This window comes from Ammodytes marinus (genome assembly GCF_949987685.1).
Source record: "Ammodytes marinus genome assembly, chromosome: 12".
Lineage (NCBI taxonomy): Eukaryota > Metazoa > Chordata > Actinopteri > Uranoscopiformes > Ammodytidae > Ammodytes > Ammodytes marinus.
In genome coordinates this window covers 3,559,417-3,575,715 of record NC_137216.1, presented here as the reverse complement: position 1 = coordinate 3,575,715, position 16,299 = coordinate 3,559,417, and the positions used below count along the sequence as shown (strand labels likewise).

The window sequence follows — 16,299 nt, the reverse complement described above, 5'->3', positions numbered from 1 at the left end:
CCGGGCTACTGTGGGGAGTCCAGCTGTTGTTGAGTTGGGCTGACGTGCTCCACATTTGTGTTGTGTCTGCATAATCAAGGAAACCAGAAGTAAACTGATGGCGAGATACAGGCCCAAATTACTCAAGAGGAAACGGGGAACAATGAGCAATTTACGGTCGCTTCTTGTCTCTGTTCCACCACAGGCCTTATCACTGTCATTTACATCTCTCTCTCTCTCTCTCTCTCTCTCTCTCTCTCTCTCTCTCTCTCTCTCTCTCTCGCTCTCTCTCTCTCTCTCTCTCTCTCTCTCTCTCTCTCTCTCTCTCCCGTTGCCCCAGGCACAAACCTCTGTAGGATTGTGTTGGCCCGAAATAAGTTGCATCAAGATTTTAATTTAATTGTAAATTTTTACAGTCACATGCTAAGTGTATTTAAAAATGTAATAAATAGATTAAATTAGTTGACCCTTTTACAAAGAGAACTAAATCCAACTATATAAATGTCACTGTGCCTACATGACAAGCAGGAAATGTCTACACCAGGGGCGGCCTTAACGATCCACCGAGAGTGGACCCCCCACTTTTTTTTCTTTTTTTTTTAAATAAATTATACTTGTGCATGCTTGTGCATGCTCCCTGTGAAAATAAAGAAAAGATTGTGGAATCCAGTAGGTTCATTAACGGATTATGAGATAATGAGTCCCAGGGCCCCCGCACTCCTCCCTATCCAGTCAGGTACACTGACCTTTCCGCATAGATACAAACAATTAATGGAAAAACATATGAAGGAAGTCAGTGTTTTCCACAGGATTTTAGGATACTGTGGGAGGGACCCTAGTCCTTGTTGGCGGGTCCGGGGCCATGCCCCCCCGGAAGAAATGTTTTACCATTTAGTAAAGTAGTATAATGCATTTAGAGGCTAAATCAAATCCTGAGATGCAGGCAGCACTCTTTACTCTTCAACTGCAAAAACAGTACATTAGATTGCTCTGCAGACCCATGTTATATGATGGAGAGACCCATTTCAACAGATAAAGGGTGGATAGCTATTTGTTTATGAACAGTATAGAATTAACACATAGAAAGCTAATTCCTGTTTGTGTGGGGGGCTTAGAGGCCCCTCATGAAGCCCCTAAGACAGAGCTAATAATGCTGTTGTGTTGCACTTGCTTTTGTATTTCTCCCCTACTAGGGATTCCTTTCCTTATATTTAGGCTATTCCTTTATGGACCCTGTTATTGACATGAGTGACTGAGCTCTTTCACAATGGGATATGTACAGTTACTATCAGTATCTCTGGCTTAGGGCCCCCCTGAGAAATTCTGGTGGGCCCGTGTCAAGTGAACCGGGGGAAACATAGATAAGGCCGCTATTGGTCTAGACACACAACTAAAGATGAAGCTTTCTGGTATTGAGTACCATCGCCTTACTTAACAATCTTGACTTTATACTACAGTAATTGAAAGACAACAGGGAACTCTTAACCACTATCTTCACAGAACAAAGTTATAGTTCAAACTGGAAACATCCTCAATCTGTCAAAAAATGGACTGACTGATGTGTATATGTTTTGAGTCCTGAGAATTGGAGACATTCAGCTAAAATCATCAATTATATCATTATCATCAATCAAAATATCACTCAAACATTATCCTCATTATTATATTATACTGTTCAGAGATTGAATAAAGTGTAAAGCTTCACCAGACGTCTGAATGTGCTACTGTAATCCTCCAGGGTGTGTATTAAGGCAACCCTAATACATAAAAGACGAGTCATAATGGAAATTCCCACTGTGGCCTTACCTCTCCTTGGCTTTTGAGTGAGAGAGGGTAAAATGGCTCCCTGAACTGTTAAGTACAGAAGATCAAATTGAGCATGTAAGACGGTTGATTGGACGCCAAGCTCATGATGACACGGAGCAACGCTTTTGAGAAGGTTTTTCCTGGGTATTCTTTTTCTGAAAATACTTCTTTGTTGAATGGAACTTGATTATCTGATCTGATTGGCAAGTTATCCTAACAAAACACAGTTGATGTCAACACACCCTATCGATGTACAATGAGCTTAATATGCAACTACTGTAAATGATTAAAAAAAAAGTCAACTAAGTTAAAGAGTAATTTTTTGTTCATCTTATGCGTACGAAAACTGAAAGAAAATACACTGGTAATAGCAACCAGTGGAGCAGCCTCACTCCCTGTCTCTAATCCATTTTTTTCCAAGCAAGTCCGCCTCAGGCAAAACTACTTCTGCTGCCCTGTAGTGCCACAACAAATGTGAGATGGAACCTCTACCATATTTTGTGTGTTTAAACAGAATACAACATTAGTTGTGATAAGATATCTCGTTCCCAGTTGTAGCCCACTTCACATTGTTATAAACATACAGCCTTATAATAAAAGTCACATTTTGACTAACAGCTTCCCTTGTGATTGTGTGTACCTGTCCGAGGACTGTTATGGATCTTTTTTTCTCATTGTGTGAGATGTATGGTCATTGTACAAGATCCCAGACGAATAAATGTAACTAAACTATTATTTTGCAAACTTTGAACTTTGGAGGAACTCATCACAGAATCCCCTGCCAGCAGAAATAAACAGCCGTGTAATACTGACGACCTAGCCAATACAATCAGATTTTGTTTTGCACTGCAACATTATCATTGGCGCAGTAGCACTGGTCTCCACCTGTTTTATTGCATAATGTGTATTCCCTTTATGTTTTCAAGATGGTGTTATTATTTTGAAGTAATACAGGTATTTATTCAATAGCAGATGGGAAATAATGTAACTATATATAGTTACATTATTTCCTATCTGCTATTGAATAAATGTGATTTGAGTCTTTGAGTAAATCTAACTCAGTCAACTTAAAAACGTACGCTACACCTGTTGATATGTGTGTTTTGTCCAAACTACCTTCTAACTATATATTATTTTGAAATGAAAGAAGCACTCCAATGTTTTTGTATCACGCTGTATAAAATTGTGAGACACAGATTTAAAAATGAAATCCTGACTTTAAGTTTTTCCGGTGTGGGTCAAGCTCCAATAAAAACACTTGATAGAACTAGACAGCATCTTTCATTAGGACCTCCCTGCTCCATTTAGAATTCTGACTTTTTACGAATAATATTGTAAGATACAACCCCCAAGCTGAGATAGAAGCTCCTCCAGAGCCACAGAAGACATCAACAGCTGTGTTTACAGACTCAATAGTCATTCTTGTGACAAGATAAGTAAACTAATCTCAGAGTGCTCTTTTAATTTGAAGAAAACGCCACAAATTGGTCTCTCTCTCTCTCTCTCTCTCTCTCTCTCTCTCTCTCTATATATATATATATATATATATATATATATATATGTATATATATATATATGCGTTTTTATACTGTTAATAAAAACACATGCACTCAAACACCCATAGCCTCTCACTTTCATTCCCTTCCCCACTCACCTGTCTCCCGACTCTATTATTATGCAGCCTCATGCGGGCGTGGATGTCCTTGTAGGTTTCGCGGGCATCCAAGAAGTCCCTGGAGAACTTCTCCCCGAACTCCACGTCAGGGCTGCAGCCGCCCCACTCCCAGGAGTCCTGGGGCCCCGGCAGGTCGGCGGGGAAGTGCTCCATGACTCCGTGCACCATGCCCTTCCCCCGGTGGATGGCCTCCAGCTGCAGACGGTCCAGTTTGATGCGAAAGGCCTCTTCGTCCCCGCGCCGCTTCTCGTCACAGCTGCACGCTTTCAGTTTGCCCATCGAGCAGGCGTTGGCCACTGCATGCACCACGCCCGCTGCCGCAATGGCATAGGCAAAGGCACTCTCTCTGAAACCTGTGGGGGCCATAGGACAGGAGAGTGGTGTTAATAGCCTAATGTGGCAGGACAAGGTTCAAACAAGAGTCACATTCAGGAAACACAGGTTGGTTAAAAGAGAGATTTGAGTATACGTAGTCAAAAATGTCCTATAGCACCAAGGTTCTTAACAAGACATGTTTTCAGTTGACATGGTAGTTACCAAAAGAAAAGATGGGATTCAAACTCTCCACACTGACATTGTGCTTTCCCTGCTATGTCCAAAATGACACCAAGTATCACACACACACAAAAAAAGTATGAGAGCTGACATGAGGACTGTCAGTATTGAGCAATGTTCCATGTTTCTTTCAAGATGCCGCTTTAGAGGCATTTACAAGTGACAGAGCTTATTTCAAATGTTAACACATTTTCAATAGCCTGCAGGCAGAACATACCAGCGTACATGTGTCATGAACCTGTCAGTTGAAAAGAGGATTATAAGTTACAGTAGATGGAGGATGGAGGGTGACAATCACTGTAGATAACACTCGGTATTTAGATAACTATGACAAAGTTGCTGTTGAAATGGGTGTTTTCAGTAGTGGCATGTTTTCTTTTACTTTTAACGGAAACAGCATCAGATGTATTAGCGACAATAATTAGTTCCCCTCATTAAAGTTTGATTGTAAAACTGCTGGATACAACTCCTAAGAAGTCAAGCAACTAACAACTAACACTATGCTAACATCTCCAGGCAGCAGCAGTCCTGCTAACATATACAGGCCTCTGGCAGAACAAACAAAGACAATAGCTAAACGAGCAACACAAGGAAATGTCTATAGATTGTCTGTTATCAAAATGTATCATAATGTTTAAAAGGATGTATCACTTAGTTTCACACACGTATCGGTAACACTGGCAGTGAAGGAGCTTCCTCTGTTTTGATAAAGACACTTATCGAGAGTCTGTTCACAAGTTTATAGACACACATGCCAAGACTCGTATAACTAGGGGAAACATCTGGGACAATTAAGTGTTCCAAACACTTGCGTACGTCGTCTCTGTGGGCCAGCTGAACATGGATAGACCCCCACCACTCCCATCAGAGGACACACACACTGAACAGGGCCCTGTCTCCTTCTGTCGGTTGTGCCGGTTGTATTCAAGATATTAAGCGGTGCTTCTCACTGCTGTTTAACCTACATGCGCTATCTACTGTTTTTGATTTGAGATTTGAATTAGACTAGTGCAGTGCCCGTATGAAGCAGGTATTAGCGTATGCATGCTTAAATGCCATCTGTCTATGAAAGTGGGACACAGAAACAGATGTAGCCACACACAGGCAGTGTCACACAGTCATTGAAATGGCTGTTGCATCGCTCGTCAATGTCACTTTTGGTCTTTCTGTAATGATGCAACGTTAGCAAGGAGAATGGATTATGTGTATTTGCCAGCTACAGATTAGGTTCAAAGGTAAGAGTTGGATAACTGTCAAATAACATTAACGTGACAATAGCAGTCAGCTGTGACACACAGTGTGTGTGTGTGTGACATGCTAACTGAAATTAACATTACGATCGCGGTAGTGTTTAACTATACATTAACTCTATAACAGTGAAAATAGCGTAACGTGCGATCTTTAACACTAAAGCGGACAGGTTTGATGAATTGGTGATGACTGTGGAAAGGTTTAAGAACGTTTTGTTTGTGAAGTTATCCCAAAGTCACTGTTGGGGGTGAACATTGAATGAGGAAGTAACAACAGGCTGTGCCTGCCGTGTCCCGACTCCCACTCGTCAAAATCAGTTTTGGCTGCAGAGGCCAATCATATCAGAGGGAGGAGGTTTTTACTCTGGGATTATTTCATGCCTGTTTTCACTGTGGCCTTTAGTTTGCATACGTATTTGCAGCCAGAATGATATAAATATGATAACTCCTTTTGGTCCAAAACACTTCAAAATGAAGAATGCACACCTTTGTGCCGTGCACAAGCAATATCCGGAAGCTCAGGCCGATCTGACTAAAACTCAGTGAGATATGTGAGTCACAGAAACACAGACAGACAGACAGACAGACAGACAGACAGACAGACGTTTCTTGCTTGATAGATAGATAGATAGATAGATAGATAGATAGATAGATAGATAGATAGATAGATAGATAGATAGATAGATAGATAGATAGATAGATAGATAGATAGATAGATAGATAGATAGATAGATAGATAGATAGATAGATAGATAGATAGATAGATAGATAGATAGATAGATAGATAGATAGATAGATAGATAGATAGATAGGGCAGCCTGGGGGGGCCCCCTCCAAAAAACAATTTTTTTTATTTATTTTTTTATTTTAGTTTGTGTGTTTGATATTAACATCATATTATGCAAATGTGAGTCATACAAAAAAAGGAATAAAATGTTTTGGTCTAGATAATTAATAGCCTAAAAATGTAATCAGTTCATCTGGGAGGAAATCCGAAATTATCTGATCATGTCACGTTCACATCCATGCACAGTGTGTATTGAGTTTATTTAAAAACAATTGGAAATGGGGCTACCCTCAGTTGCCCATGCACTGTGTATAGTCTATAGCCTATTTCAGCCTTGTCTGTGGAAAAAAAGATACAGTAGCTGGACAACAGAGTTCTTCTGCTTAGTTCCTCACACTGCATTTAAATGCATTCATTGGACTGCTCCGGTGGCGTAGTGGATAGAGCGCGTATCATATTGGCTCCGGCCTTCGTTGCAGTGGTCGCAGGTTCGAATCCGACCCGTGGACCTTTACTGCAGGTCATCCCCCCTCTCTCTCTCTGTCTCCCCATTTCAACGCTGTACTATCTAATAAAAAAGCTTGAAAATGCAAAAAAAATGATCTTAAATGCATTCATTATATTACAGAGAAATATGTCCCGTAAAAGAAAAAGAGCTCCAAACCCAACCCAGAGGACCCCCCATAATATTTTATTTTATATTAATATTTTTATGGAAAATCCATGTGTCCTTCTTCAATAGCTTCTAATTCATCTGACCCAGTGTCTCCAAATTATTTGTTCACACAACATTTCTCAGATTTAGCCTCATAATTTTCCTCTCAAAGTGCACCAGATTCATGCATTTCACTTTAAAAAGGTTAAAAAAATCTCCCGGGGGGGCATACCCCCGGACCCCCCTAGGAGGGTCTGAATCTCGGCTGTCTAATATTTTGCACAGTGGAGGCACTAGCGGAAAACACTGGGTGTGTGAATGATATTTAACAAAGATCTATAGTTTCAGCAGCGCTAACATTGGAGAGGGGCCCCCTGATCATATTTCGCTTAGGGCCCCCTGAAGGCTTGGGCCGGCTCTGTACTCTTTGTTGCTAGTATGGAACAAAATAAATGACTCAAATTACGTACTCAAGAAGGTAGTATTGTACTTGTCTTTAATGTTGTGGTGCTAAAAATCTGAAATGTTGAGATGCTAAAAATGACCATGTCTGTACTCCTTCCCTGACTCAATCTTTCTACATGCTTTCAGCTACAATTGTATCAGAGACCTTCCTTATCATCTTCAGACCTTTCAAGATATCTCTCATCCAGACTGTAACCACTACCTTTCCTATTCTGGTGGTGCAGGCCTCTTGGTCACTGACTTACTTCTTGGGAAGTGGAATCAGGTGGTTGTCGTTGGATCCTTTTATCTGTTCATGTCATATCATACCATGCAACGAAAGTTTAGCACCAGACTATGTGTTACTGTAAGTGCTGGGTTTTAGGATAAAGGGGCTGATTATGTTGCACTGCCGCTTTAGCCTTGTAATCACTTCAAACTGTCTCAGACAGACTACTGCATGTTAGAGGTGGTGCTTAAATGAATGTGTGCATGTCATTTCTCTCTTGACTCCTTTTGCCTTTACCGTTAAACACATCCCTTTCTCCCTCCACAACCAGCATGACTTGCACGTGGCGCATGTAATGAGCGCAACTCCACCACAACTGATCTGTAATTCAGCAGGCTAATACTACGCTGCTCTAGACTTGCACACACACACACATACACACTAGCAGCATAAACACACATGAACACTCACCCTGTCCATGTCTAATTGTGGAATCTGTGAATATTGAAGGATGAAGTGTGACAGCAGCACTTGCACTCGTACCCTCTGCAGTGTTTGTTGTTGGATCTTAGCTCACTGTGCCTGTGAGCACGTTGCCCTCAGGTTCTATAAAAGCAGTCCCACTGGCAGTCACTTACTGCTGTAGAAAACACTGACGATTATAATGGAAACTTGTAAAGAAAACATGAAAAGAAACCACTTAGGAGTTTATAGCGCGCACTGCTCGGAGGGGAAATGATTCAGCCTGCTCGTTGGAGTCAAATAAAAAGCTATTAAGTGGAACTGCCCCTTTCAGCACTGTTTGATGTAGCTTCCTTATTTATATATTAAGTGAACTTGACATCATTTTGTTTTTGTGAGATATGATGTAGTAGAGTTTCACCCATTTGCTGTCGGGCTTGACTTCTTTGCTTTTGTATACTTGACACTGATCATGTTTAAGTCGGACGTAGCGTCATCACAATGAGAAAAACAATACAATTCCTCCACAGAGCAAGCAGCAGTCTGAAGTTGTGCAATGCAATTGTAAACTCCATCACACCAGGCCTTAAACCACCCCCCACTCCCCCCCCCCTCACCAACGCAGCCCCCTGCATTGTTTAATACAGGGGTCCCCACTTGTCAGACATGTCTCAAGCTGTGCACAACCTGCACTTGTTATCAATGTTGATAGTAGTTGATTGATATGATGACTAATATTTTCAAATCTTTATCATTTTAGCCCTGCTTTGGTCTCCTCCGACTCTTGAGGGGAACTACAGAACATTGACAGTTTAGCCGCATTGGACTCCACTTTGTTTTCCAGCCACTAGCTAACTTTGTTTGCTGTTTGGTGCTGGGAAAGTAAGAAACATTAGGTTTATTAGAGCATTATTTGCTGAAAACAGATTTATGATGAATCTGGAAACACAGAAGCATAGAGAAATCATTTGAAAAATGAAAAATTATTCATAATAGCAGCTGATTAAGATCAAGTATGAATCTTGTTATATAGGCTACCACACAATAAAACACTGACAAACTCTGAAATTGCTAACTATTTATATATATATATACAATTTGACTCACAAATTCACAATCTGTACCCCCCTCCTTACTCCACTCTACCACCTTGACCCACACAATCTAGAGGAGGCGGGTGGGAGGGCACTTAGGCACATCCTCATACATAGAAAGCCTGTTTTAGCTCTTGCCCTGCTCTGGGCCGGGGCTGTGCGGTGCAGGCCCCCAGAAGACTGGGAACAAATCAATCTAACAAATAATTCACCGGCTTGTGGCACGCCCGGCTGAACTGATGGCAGAGGAAGTGACAAAAATGAATTAAAGATTTAAAGGAAACTGTCACTTTGTGTTACAGAAACCAACTAAACAGGTTTTATGCTTTTGCCGCCGAGAGTTGGGAAAGTGCTGAGAGCAAATTCACAAGCACTTGCACTGGCAAAGGGGAAGTAAAAGCATTAGGAGCAGCGCAGCGAGGGAGGACGCAGACAGTGACGGAGAAATACAGGGAGCAAGAAAGACAGACAGAAAAGCAAGGGGAGATTCTCCTATTTCTGTCTATCCGTGTCTTGCCTGATGTCCTCTTTAGCCTAGTTTACCATGCAAGCTGAATGGGAATGAACATGGGCCCGTAAAAGTTATTAGGACCCATCAGCAGAGAGATACGTGGCAGAGCCAGAGAGGTTCCGAGCAATATCTGATGTAGTAAAACTAGACTCCAAAACAAAACGTTGAGATGCAGAGCCCCTGGATACGCAACTCAAACAGTTTGTAGAATATTTTAAAGGCTGGGCACAGACACGCGAGCGGGCAACGTTCCAATACCCAAAAGGTATTTCCGTTGAATCAGTTTTACCACCACAACGGTTATTTCATAGTTTAAACGTTGCTCTACAGGATTTAACAACACGAATAAACTCGTTACAGTTTATGGATTACAAAGCAGAAGAAACTCGTTTGGTACAGTATACATAAACCTTGTCTGAGAGCAGGCCATTTATTTTTTTCCTGGGTAGTTAGTTACACTGCAAAATGTATGTTAATCTCTAACGTTCCATTTAATCCACATCTTTAAATCTGTCTCAATTAAGGACTGCCCCTCTGCAGTGGCTGCACGCAATAAGGGCTGTGCAAACGCAGGAACTTCCATCCATTTTTTAGCTTCTGTGGAGTGGAACGTATCAACATGTGACAGATGAATCATCCGATTTAAAGAGGTTGTTTATGTCAGTGGTTTGGAGTTTCTGCACCCGAGGCAAACCGGGGATGCCAGACGACCAGCAACCGCCTCTGCTAATAATGACAAACAGCCTCTCAATGAGTCAGGGAAGAGTGAAAGTAAGACCGGAGGTGTGTATTGTAGTTAGGTTACGTTAAGTTCCACACCAGTGACAGGATTCAAAGTCCTCAATGAAGTTTACGCAGCTAAATATCTGACACATTTAATCACATGACAGTTTTTTTTAATGATGGAGGAATCATATCAACAATTCAATACCGCAGTCTAAATTGAAACTTATTTTAACCCTTGTATGGTGTTCGGGTCTGTGGGAACCCATTTTCATTTTCTATCAAAAGAGAAATTATAATATTAAGTATAATTTCAAACTGAGACTCACTGGCCTTTGAACCAGAATGTATTCCCATCATTTATTTATTCTAATTAATTTTATTGTTTTATTACATTTTATTTTAAAACAGACAAAAACGAGTGGTACTTTAATTCATAAATGTGATCTGACAAAGGTAAAGGGCAAATATTAACCATATATTCTGTTTATATTGCTTGTAATTGGGATGAAGAAAACGAATAGAATAGAAAACCACCAGACCCACAAACACTGGCTATGTAACAACAATATGAACACCACACAAGGGTTAAACCTGCAGTGTGTAGAATTTTGGGTTTTATTTCCTAGCAGATTTTGTAGAAAGTAATTATAATATCCATAAGTACATTTAATTTGGTGCATAATAAAAATGAAAAAAAAAATTTGAATTATTTATTTTTTCCCTTAGAAAGGGTCTCATATATGTCCATATTTCTGCATATTTTGGACCAAGGCCTAGTGCCGCCATCTTGAAAGTGTCATAGTTGGAATGTCATCAGGTGCATTGTTTAAAATTTTGAATTGTTCTTGTCCTTGAATGCCACTGTAGCTTCTGTTATTATTCGAAAGGGGTGGGGTTACCCAGGGAACTTTGTAGAACTTTCTTGATGATGTCATATTACACACTGCACCTTTAAGCTGAATCTCCCAAACTAACAGACATAAGTTATTTAACTGAAACCATGGTTGCGTTCCGAATCGCATACTCTTTCTTTTTTCTATTCTACATACTACATCCGACGATAAAAAGAATCTAGTTAGGATGCAGTAGGCATACTATTGGGACATACTTTACTCTCTTATTTCATCATAACATTGCGCCTTGATCTTGCCTCTTGCTTTTATATCCGTCGCATCCCCGTTTGTTTTCATAACATGGACCTATAGGCTTCGTCGATGTTACGTCACTTCACGTGCGCACTGGATTGTGGGTCAGAATCGCCCAAATAGGATGCACTTTTCAACACTAACAATCTTGGCCGCATGAAGTAGACCATCCGGGTATTCTAACCATCCTAAATCTGGCCACAAGAATCGGGACATCCTAAATCTTTTTTCTACATACTATATAGTAGAAAGTATGCGATTCGGAACGCAACCCATGTATTCATTTGGACTGCAAGAAGCGTCATTAGAGCACTATGATGATGTCAGGGTTCTTCCTGGTTAAATGTATTTGCTAATGACATTTTACAACATTATTTGTCATTTCTAGAGATCTGTATCCAATACATTTGTGTCAAATTCTATTAGTTATTCAGTCAGCTATGAGCACCATCGTCTTCCTCATTTGGTGATATTGAAAGCAAACTCAAACCAGAACTCAAACTACCAAACAATGTGTGTGTGTGTGTGTGTGTGTGTGTGTGTGTGTGTGTGTGTGTGTGTGTGTGTGTGTGTGTGTGTGTGTGTGCGTGTGTGTACGTGTGTGTACGTGTGTGTACGTGTGTGTCCATACACCCATGCACTGTGTTACTAAAGAACCGATGCTTTCTCCAAACAATCATCTGGTGATGAGTCCACCTGACTTAAGATCCTCTTTCATCCTTTTGTGGTTAAACGAAGCTCCGAGCCTTACAAAGCATCAGAGAAAACTGATCTGCATGAGGTGTGGTGATCTTGAGGTGACTAACTGCTCTTGAAGGTACTTGCTCTTTTGAGAAGAAGGTGGTAAGAAAGTGGACACCAGTGTTCCGGTCACTAGAGATAACCTCTAACCTTTGGGAGGCTTTAGTTCTTCTGAGACAATAATTGTATTGAAGATGATCCCTTTGGGTTATCTCATTGACTGTGTTTGGAGAATAATATTACACCAAAGCTTGTTCAGGACATGTGTCTTTGTGGCCACTAATCTTCCTAAGCCGATCCTTTCAAGGTATTCTATCAAAGTGTGTTTGAGGATGAAACCACAGCTTGTTTGAAGACAAACCTTTTGATCCCCATGCCTGCACTCCATTGTTTTTTTTCCAGCGGGTATACTGTGTTGAAACCTCATTGCCCCTGAAGGTGTCTTGTCATTTTTATTTAATGCGATTTTTTTCATTTTTTTAGCATTGAAACCCTAACAATATTGCTACCTTATGTCACATTTTTTTTTGTGTGTGAAAGGTGAAAGATGGTTACAAGAAAAGTTATTTCATTCACGTTGTAAATTATATTCTGACAATACATACTGACCTCTTTTGAAGACTATGCTTTCGTAGGGTATCTTGTTCTTGGTCTCCAGGCTGGAGCAGTTCCAGCGGTGCCCTCTGAACTGGTGCTGGCACTCGTGGATGGCGATCTGGATTCCCTGGATAGCCGAAGCCGTCACGTCTGGGTTCCGCATGCACACCTCCAGCTGGCGCCGCGTCAAACCCGGCAGTGTCAGACACACTGTGTTGGCATTCAGGATGGGGTCGATGTTGGGGAGCTTCAGGCCCAAGATTTCATTTGAGTCTACCCTGCATGGTTGCACACACAGGCCAGGTTATTATCATAAGACAAACCTACAACACACACATCTTTTGTCTCTCTTTTTCATGTCTCACAAATGTCTACTTTTGCCTCGTACGTCTTCTGTTAAAGTTCCTTGGCTATCAAGCCAACGCTTAGTTCCCACAGTACCAAGAAAATGCCCCTCACTTGATTGGTCCCCAGTGTAGTGTACTCCTGCAAAACCTCAATAGTACACATACTGGGGGTTGATGATTGCAAAACCATCTCCTGGTAGTGGTTTAAAGGGAAATTCACATTCATTTATTTATTTATTTATTTATTTATTTATTTATTTATTTATTTATTTATTTATTTATTTATTTATTTATTTATTTGTTTATTTATTTATTTATTTATTTATTTATTTATTTATTTATTTATTTATTTATTTTTATATTATTTATTTTTTATTTTTTATTTTTTTTTCACATGATTAAACACAGTAAGTAACCAATTTTAAAAACAGATAATAGACTATGATGTTAAGAAAGTCACACACAGGTAATGCTTTCTTAGCCAGAATCAAAATAAAATGTTGAGTGACTCTAGAGGGATGTGGATTTGTGCAGATTTAAATGTGGCCAAACACTGTGCTTTTGTCTGGTGAGCTTGACTTCATATTGACTTAAGGTAACTGTACAAGATCAAACTGTTATTCCGTGTAACAGGTGAGCTTAAGTGGGGTGCCGGGGAAACAGCATCCATTTGTTAGTATGTACTCTTTAGTTTTAGATACACATCAGGGACAAAGGCAACTTCCCTCTCTCGTACAGCAAAAATCACCCCAAGAAATCAGTTACTATGTAAATCAAATGACTTTTTAGCTGCTAAGGAGTGTCCCTGTACCCAACTCAACAGTTGCAGATCAATCATGTGAACAACAGTAATTCAGCCTGACAGCGGTCAAAGCTCCTCTCTACTTCACAGAGCAGCGGTAACAGCAGTAACAAGGGAAATGATGATGACTTGAGAGTTAATAAAGGTCTACAGCTTTTTCTTTTTCATTATCATTACAAGTAAAACACCGGCTTGGTGTCTCAATGACTGAAACGCACAAGTCAGGATTATGGGTGGCTGTGGGCACACACACACACACACACACAAACACACGCACACACATCTGCATACACACATGCCCGAGCACACACAGACAGGCACACACAAATACCAGGTGTGGGGAGGAGTGTACAGAAACACACACACACACACACTCACGCAGCTGCGGAAACTTTGTCAACATGTGTAACTCCTGCGACAACTCTTCTGCAAGCCTCAATGAAACGTAAAGGTTCCCAGTCCACCTGGTGCTCTTTCTGAAAAGCAGCCTATATAGAGTGTACTTGGATTCACAAACACAACTTGACATGTTGTTTGGTTTGTATGGTGGTGGCTTAGAGGTGGCAGACATGCATGTTGAACTGGGTGCCGCTCTGTCATTCCAGTTTGGCTTCTGTTGCTACCTGTTGTGTTTCCTGCTTTGAGTGTATAGACCCGCTTCAACAGCTAATTCTCCATATGGAAAGTTTTTAATTGATTGGCAACACTGTTTGGAATTGGGGTTGCATAGGAACCATATAGTTGGCAAATGTTTATGTCCTTAGGCTGTAAATGCCTGTCAGCCAGAATAATGAGGGTTAATTAACTTTTCCTTGCGTGAAAAGCTAACTATTTTTGTGGTTAAAGTGGATAATAATTTTATTTAGATGATCCTCTACGTAACTGACACTTTAGCCATATGATCAATCAAATATTGAGCAGTTTAAAAAAAAACAGAAATGCTCATTCAGTGTATTAAAACAATACTTAACTTTTTTTTTGGTTTTAAATTGACACATTAAACTCAACTCACCTTTTATCCAAGAGACAAATAACCACCAAGACGCATGTTATTCTGAAGACTGAGTGTTCCATTTTGAGCATTGCAATTATGAGATAAAAAAAAAAAAGTTTTAAAAATAAAGAAAGGAGAATTTAAAGTCCAATATTCCTCCTTAAAGTTGATCAAGGACCCAACAGAAGAGTGGTGGCCGCTCAGCTCCGACTACACGGTGGCGCTTGACTTGAAAGAAGACCTCCGAGTCCAGATGTGCCAGCCAAGCCAGCGGCGGGATACTCATTCAAAAAAAAGTTTCATCCAGCTTGCAATTTACTGAATGGAGGAGGCTGCTACAAGTTACAGGGAAAGTCAGAGTTGTCTCTAATATACATCCGTACACATCCCCGTATCTCCGCCAAAGGTATTGGCATTGGTATAACATCCGAGAGAGAGAGAGAGAGAGAAGGCGGACGCCAAGCTATAGACGCTCTAAATGAAGTCTGCTTGACTGGTGATGTTTCGGTGCGCACCGATAGTCCTCTAAACTACTGCACTTAGCGCTTCGCCAGCCCACTTTTTTTTTGCGTCACCCGGGGAGTATGGGAGCACCGAGGGAGGTCAAGTGCCTCGTTAATGCAGGATAGAGATTATTTTTCTGATAAGCAACGCGCAAACACTTAGCATGTGCCCTCTGCGCGAGAGCGAACTTGTATATTCATTAGAGGAGCGATGGAGGAGAAAGAGAATGATGAGGTGGACTTCACAGCACAGAGGGGATTGCAAAAGGCAAGAAAACTGGGTACCGCTTTATATTAAGGTCCTTGTAATAAGCTTAAGTTAGGTAATGAGACCCTTAATAGATGCTTTTTAATATTCAATTGTTTTAATAAGACTATATAAGTGTTAATAATAACATCATAAACATGTTTATTGTGAGAGTATAAGACTTGTGTGAGCACTTCTAAGACTATTTATTGATTGTTGAACCCTAACATTAATACAAGTATTTTGAGTTTCTTATAGTTGTCAATAAAAGCATGACACACCTTGTATGTCATTGTAAAACCTTCACTAAGCATTTGCTGTTGAAGGTAAACACAGTTTTTTTTATTAATGTATTAGCAATAAACTATGCTCTTATTAAATTGCTAATTAAGGGATTATGATGAAGTTGATGATGAAGAGGAGGATGGACAGATTAGGATGAGAAGTGATTTATGATGATTATGATGGAAGTGAAAGTCTACTTGTATGTGTTTGCATCTGTGCACATGTTAGGAGTTTTCATTGCACTATTTACTTTATTACTTACATTCAAAATACCTATTTCAGAGTATATCTCCATCAAGAATTCAATTATCTTTGACAAACAGCATAGCTTGTATGCTCTTTATTATTGTCACTTTATTATTTATTTTGTCCTTCACTTAGGTGGACTTTTGGACTAAGCCCCCAAAACACTGGATCCAATATGTGCTATAATGCAAGAGCATTTTTGAATTCACCCTCCTCACC

At 40.3% G+C, this 16,299-nt stretch overlaps 1 protein-coding gene across 1 annotated transcript in view; it reads right to left on the bottom strand.

The window, feature by feature from the left end:
• Positions 1–15,225, bottom strand: part of wnt10a (wingless-type MMTV integration site family, member 10a) — a 29,487-nt gene extending 14,262 nt beyond the window's left edge. Inside the window, exons 1-3 of the mRNA XM_080038132.1 lie at positions 14,818–15,225; positions 12,669–12,934; positions 3,440–3,813 (exon numbers count right to left, since the gene is read on the bottom strand). Coding sequence (XP_079894258.1) covers positions 3,440–3,813; positions 12,669–12,934; positions 14,818–14,888 — 711 coding nt within the window. The 5' untranslated portion in view covers positions 14,889–15,225. The remainder of the gene's footprint in view (positions 1–3,439; positions 3,814–12,668; positions 12,935–14,817) is intronic.
• Positions 15,226–16,299: the final 1,074 nt, after the last annotated feature.